We start from the raw sequence: 6,556 nt of genomic DNA on the forward strand, positions 1-6,556 counted from the left end.
AGGCCGGAGCGCCAAGAGCTGAAGAGGGAGCGCCTGGAGGAAGAGCAGGAGCTGCAAAGGCAGAGGCGCGGGCGCGAAGAGTCGCGCTGGGAGCAGGAGCTGCGGCGCGAGCAGGAAGAGGCCAATGAACAGGGCGAGAGACGCACCCTGAGGTGGCGGTGGCAGGTGGAAAGCGAGGCTGAGGCCCGTCAGAGCAAAGTCTACTCCAGGCCCCGCAGGCAAGAGGAGCAGAGACGCCTCCAGGAGCAGCAGGAGGAGCAGCTGAGGGCGGAGAGGCGCCAGGAACGCGAACAGCGGGAGGAGGAGGAGCAGCGCCGCCAGCGACTCTCAAGGGAGCGGGAGCAGCTGTTCCGTGAGCAGGAGCAGAGCCTCCAAGTGGATCGGGAGAGGCAGCGCCGCAAGGAGGAGCAGCGCCGAGACCAAAACTGCAGGTGGCAACTAGAGGAGGAAAGCCAGAGGCGCTGCCACACACTGTACGCCAAGCCGGCTCAACGAGAGCAGCTGAGGGAGGAGGAGCAGCTGCAGAGAGAGCAACTCGAGAAGAGGAGGCGCCAGGAGCGCGAGAGGCAGCGTCGCGAAGAGGAGCTGCAGAGGGAGAAAGAGCAGCTACTGAGAGAGGAAGAGAAGAGGAGGCGTCAGGAGCTCGACAGACATTATTTAAAGGAGGAGGAGCTGCAGCGAGAGGAAGAACAGCTGCTGAGACGGGAGCGCGAGAGACAATATCGCGGAGAGGAGGTGCAGCGCCTGGACAGGAAGCGGCAATTCCGAGACGAGGATCGGCAGCAGGATCTGAAATGGCAGCGGCAACTAGAAGAAGAAAATGAAGTTCGTAATAACAGGGCTTACTCCAAACGCAGAGAAAATGAAGAAAAGATCCGACAACTAGAAGATTCCCAGGTGCGGGAGAGGCAGTTTCGGCAAGATCGGTTGCCCCTGAAGTATGAACAGGAAGAGAGAGAAGGAGAGCAAGAGAGGAGGAGCAAGCAGCAGCGCGACCGGCAGTTCCCAGCTGAAGACCTGCTGGAGCGAGAGCAGCAAAAGGAAGCCAAAAGGCGAGACAGGAAGTTCCGGGAGGAAGAGCAACTGCTGAGAGAAGAAATAGAAGAGAAAAGACGCCGTCAGGAAGAAGACAGAAAGTTCCGTGAGGAGGAACAGCTGCGCCGCCAAGAGCGCGACAGAAAGTTCCGTGAGGAGGAACAGCTGAGCCGCCAGGAGCGTGACAGAAAGTTCCGTGAGGAGGAGCGGCTCCTGCAGCAAGAGGAGGAACAGCTGAGCCGCCAGGAGCGCGACAGAAAGTTCCGTGAGGAGCAGCTCCTGCAGCAAGAGGAGGAACAGCTGAGCCGCCAGGAGCGCGACAGAAAGTTCCGTGAGGAGGAGCGGCTCCTGCAGCAAGAGGAGGAACAGCTGAGCCGCCAGGAGCGCGACAGAAAGTTCCGTGAGGAGCAGCTCCTGCAGCAAGAGGAGGAACAGCTGAGCCGCCAGGAGCGCGACAGAAAGTTCCGTGAGGAGGAACAGCTGCGCCGCCAGGAGCGTGACAGGAAGTTCCGTGAGGAGGAGCGGCTCCTGCAGCAAGAGGAGGAACAGCTGAGCCGCCAGGAGCGCGACAGAAAGTTCCGTGAGGAGCAGCTCCTGCAGCAAGAGGAGGAACAGCTGAGCCGCCAGGAGCGCGACAGAAAGTTCCGTGAGGAGGAACAGCTGCGCCGCCAGGAGCGTGACAGGAAGTTCCGTGAGGAGCAGCTCCTGCAGCAAGAGGAGGAACAGCTGAGCCGCCAGGAGCGCGACAGAAAGTTCCGTGAGGAGGAACGGCTGCGCCGCCAGGAGCGCGACAGAAAGCTCCGTGAGGAGGAGCGGCTCCTGCAGCAAGAGGAGGAACAGCTGAGCCGCCAGGAGCGCGACAGAAAGTTCCGTGAGGAGCAGCTCCTGCAGCAAGAGGAGGAACAGCTGAGCCGCCAGGAGCGCGACAGAAAGTTCCGTGAGGAGGAACAGCTGCGCCGCCAGGAGCGTGACAGGAAGTTCCGTGAGGAGCAGCTCCTGCAGCAAGAGGAGGAACAGCTGAGCCGCCAGGAGCGCGACAGAAAGTTCCGTGAGGAGGAGCGGCTCCTGCAGCAAGAGGAGGAACAGCTGAGCCGCCAGGAGCGCGACAGAAAGTTCCGTGAGGAGGAACGGCTGCGCCGCCAGGAGCGCGACAGAAAGCTCCGTGAGGAGGAGCGGCTCCTGCAGCAAGAGGAGGAACAGCTGAGCCGCCAGGAGCGCGACAGAAAGTTCCGTGAGGAGGAACAGCTGCGCCGCCAGGAGCGTGACAGGAAGTTCCGTGAGGAGCAGCTCCTGCAGCAAGAGGAGGAACAGCTGAGCCGCCAGGAGCGCGACAGAAAGTTCCGTGAGGAGGAGCGGCTCCTGCAGCAAGAGGAGGAACAGCTGAGCCGCCAGGAGCGTGACAGAAAGTTCCGTGAGGAGGAGCGGCTCCTGCAGCAAGAGGAGGAACAGCTGAGCCGCCAGGAGCGCGACAGAAAGTTCCGTGAGGAGCAGCTCCTGCAGCAAGAGGAGGAACAGCTGAGCCGCCAGGAGCGCGACAGAAAGTTCCGTGAGGAGGAACAGCTGCGCCGCCAGGAGCGTGACAGGAAGTTCCGTGAGGAGCAGCTCCTGCAGCAAGAGGAGGAACAGCTGAGCCGCCAGGAGCGCGACAGAAAGTTCCGTGAGGAGGAACGGCTGCGCCGCCAGGAGCGCGACAGAAAGCTCCGTGAGGAGGAGCGGCTCCTGCAGCAAGAGGAGGAACAGCTGAGCCGCCAGGAGCGCGACAGAAAGTTCCGTGAGGAGCAGCTCCTGCAGCAAGAGGAGGAACAGCTGAGCCGCCAGGAGCGCGACAGAAAGTTCCGTGAGGAGGAACAGCTGCGCCGCCAGGAGCGTGACAGGAAGTTCCGTGAGGAGCAGCTCCTGCAGCAAGAGGAGGAACAGCTGAGCCGCCAGGAGCGCGACAGAAAGTTCCGTGAGGAGGAGCGGCTCCTGCAGCAAGGCAAGAGGAGGAACAGCTGCGCCGCCAGGAGCGCGACAGAAAGTTCCGTGAGGAGCAGCTCCTGCAGCAAGAGGAAGAACAGCTGAGCCGCCAGGAGCGCGACAGAAAGCTACGTGAGGAGGAGCGGCTCCTGCAGCAAGAGGAGGAACAGCTGCGCCGCCAGGAGCGCGACAGAAAGCTCCGTGAGGAGGAGCGGCTCCTGCAGCCAGAGGAGGAACAGCTGCGCCGCCAAGAGCGCGACAGAAAGTTCCGTGAGGAGGAACAGCTGCGCCGCCAGCAGCGCGACGGTGCCTTCTCCCAGGAGGAACAACTGAGGCGCGCAGAGCAAGAGGAAGAACAGAGACGCCAGAGGCAGCGAGACAGGAAGTTCCTAGAGGGAGAGCCGAGCCTCCAGAAGGAAAGAGAGGAAGAAAAGCGACGCGTCCCGGAGGAGGACCGGAAGTTCCGCGAGCAAGGAGAGCAGCTGCAGCGCGCGGGGCAGGAAGAGCTGAGGCGCCAGCTGGCGCGAGACCTGCAGTACCGGGCGGAGGAGCAGTTTGCAGCGGAGGAGAAGAGACGTCGGCAGGAACAAGAACTGCGCCCAGTAGAGCAGAGACGCCTGCAGGAGCGGGAGAGGAAATTCCAGGAAGAAGAACAGCTGCGCCGCCAACAGCAGGAGGAGCAGAGGCGTCGCCAAGAGCGAGACCTGTGGCAGAGCCGCTGCCAAGTCTGGCAGGAGGACAAGGGCCGTCGGCAGGTCCTGGAGCCTGGGAAGCGGCAGGTTGCCAGTGCCCCGGTGCGCTCCAGCCCGCTCTACGAGTACATCCAAGAGCAGAGATCTCAATACCGCCCTTAAGAGATGCTGCCACATGCCGACACCTGCCAAAGCTTCGCGCAAAGGAAAGTGAGAATCACTGAGTACCAAAAGACTCACATGTTTCTGGTTGTGGGAAGACCCTCTGATGTTAGAATATCTCTTTTTTCCAAAATCTTAAACTACACTCTTTCATGTACTTTGTAATCCTGCCTTTTTTCCTTCTTTACGTAGTTCATTACTGCAGGATGTCTTTGCTCTCTGGTGCAGATGTGGTGTGCATTTTTAAAACCGTAAGCCATTTAATTTGTTTGAGGAGTCTTGTTTGGGGAACACGTTCATTTATTGCTCTCAAAAGTAACAAGAATATTATGTCGATTTCAGATTCAAAGGAATTGAGTTTGTTTTTTTTTTATTGGTCAATCCATCTTGTGGAGAGTTCTGATATTTTTAATATACAAGTTGGTGTTTCTCCTCAGGTCTACATTTTATTAATATTTAGCTCCAAATAGCCTCTCACTTCTTGTAGCATAATTAGCAGATTCTGTGAGGGGACTGAATTTTTACAACCACCTTTGGATAGTGCAAGGGGAATGGCTTTGCCACAAGAGCCCCTCGTGAAATCGGCCCAGAACTGGAATAAATATGTTAAGAATAAGGTTTAGCTTGAAGGCTTAGAATTTGAATTCGATTTTTTTTTACACTTAACTTCATAAACATTTAAAACCTCATGAAGCAAAAGTAAGGTGTTTCTCAAACAACTCCAGAGCTCAAACTTTAAAACTGTGTCTGCTGTAGTCTGTAGTGCTCAGTTCTCTTCCCCCAGTCTTTCATGAGCTAGAGAATAGTACTACTTTTGTTAATTTTAGCAGAGCGGGGACCTGCTCAGGATCCTGTAGACATCTGTCATGCTGCAGGGCCAACAAGAGATCACGGAGTGTTTGGGGGGGGGGGGAGGGAAATATTTGGGGACATAGGGGCAAGTTCCTGAAGGCCCTTCGACAAGAGTCAGCCCACAATCCTTTGAGGCCTACTGATACTACCTTGGAGACATGTTGAAATAATTGGACTGTGTAAAAATTAGTAATAAATGCTTGGCAAACAATTATTTTTGTCTATTTTAACTGTGCATCAAATCGTAACTCAGGATCTAATGGTCTGGGAACTGACACAAGTTTCCAATCACTTAAGGGCATTTGATTACTATTATCTATGTCCAAATGTTAAAAAGGGAAAAAATCCAACTCTATTTCCCCAACCATTTTTCCCTCTTAGGGTGAACTCAGTATTATTTCCATCCCCAAGCTAGGATTCTCTTTCCAAGTGTTTTTATTCTTGACCCCACAGCCCTCTTTGCCCTTTCTTGCAGTGACTCACTGCTCATGGCAGTGGTGCTCCCAGTGTTTGTTAATATTTCCTTCTGAGAATACAGCAGTTTCTTGGTCTCTGAATTATGAGCCAATAATAGGAAATGGCCTGAAAGTTCAGCTCAGCATTACAGAAATTTAGATGACCTGCTGATTTAAGCAACACAATCCATGAGGTAACTTAATCATACTTTTGGCCTGATTATTATTAAGCACCTTATGACTATCACCTAATGATCCAAACACCCCTGTGCCACCTGTTAGAATCCATATTTAGTATACACACCTTGGTAACTAGGAATAAATCCAAGATGGCACTTATCCAGGATATCATTTCTAATTATGAAGGTCACAGATGAGAAGATTTCCTAAGTTACAGACACTCATATTTTGGTCAATGGTGGAGACAAGAAAGCTGAGCCTATAGCTCCCAAGTATCATTTTGATAGAGTAAGGTGGCATTTTCTGCAAAAACCACAAGCCTCTGACTTTAACACAAGTAGCAAATGCCCACTAAAGACAAAACCTGGGAATCCCCTGAGACTACTCTGGAACATCATCTCTTTCAAGTGAATCCTAACTACAAAAGTACTTTCCTCTTAAGTATATGCTTTTATTTACTAAGGCTCTTCACAGAAACCCTAGAAAGAGCTTCACTGGCTTCCCCAGGATCCTCTCAATGAGCACTCATATCAAAGCCTCCTTATAAATGCCAGCCCCAGGTTACTCCTGGAATACACACTCATCATCTAACCTATAGTTTAACAATAATAATTACGGTAAAAACAATCAAAGCCCTTCAGACTTCTTGTAGCACTTTAGCAAGATGAAGAAAGATCCAATTTCCAAAGAAGAAAGTGTTGTTTCATCAGTTATAATAACATGTAGTTAAAAAAAAAAGTCAACCAGCCCATGCCCTATGGGCCTTCTTTTAGCATGCTGCCAGGAGAACATGTTGGCAGGCCAACCCTCCTGCTCCACCGGGATAAAGTACATGCATGGGCAGAACCTTGAGGCTATTGTGCACTTGGCTGCTTAACTAAGCTAGGAGCTTTATTAACATCATCTTGGCTACTGCTGGGGAATGTGGTTGAGAGCTTAATATGTTCATGATGGAAAAGCTAGTCTCCATGTGTTATGAATTTTGTTCCCCCTAAAGGTTGGCATGTTGAAGTCCTAACCCTCAGTACCTTAGAATGTAACCATATTTGGAGATACAGTACTTAAATAGGTAATCAAATAAAAATGAGATCATTAGGTATGCCCTAATGCAGGATGGATGGTGTCCTTATAAAAGAGGAAATTTGGACATAGACAAGGACAGAGAGAAAATGACCTGAAAACACAGAAAGAAGATGTCATTTACAAGCAAAGGATAGATGCCTG

General features: G+C 53.0%; 1 protein-coding gene across 1 annotated transcript in view; it reads left to right on the forward strand.

Moving 5' to 3' along the window:
• TCHH (trichohyalin) overlaps window positions 1–4,911 on the forward strand; it is a 10,439-nt gene extending 5,528 nt beyond the window's left edge. The window contains exons 2-3 of the mRNA XM_032464774.1: window positions 2–2,811; window positions 3,018–4,911. Coding sequence (XP_032320665.1) covers window positions 2–2,811; window positions 3,018–3,845 — 3,638 coding nt within the window. The 3' untranslated portion in view covers window positions 3,846–4,911. The remainder of the gene's footprint in view (window position 1; window positions 2,812–3,017) is intronic.
• Window positions 4,912–6,556: the final 1,645 nt, after the last annotated feature.

Source organism: Camelus ferus, chromosome 21 (genome assembly GCF_009834535.1).
Source record: "Camelus ferus isolate YT-003-E chromosome 21, BCGSAC_Cfer_1.0, whole genome shotgun sequence".
NCBI classification, from domain to species: Eukaryota; Metazoa; Chordata; class Mammalia; order Artiodactyla; family Camelidae; genus Camelus; species Camelus ferus.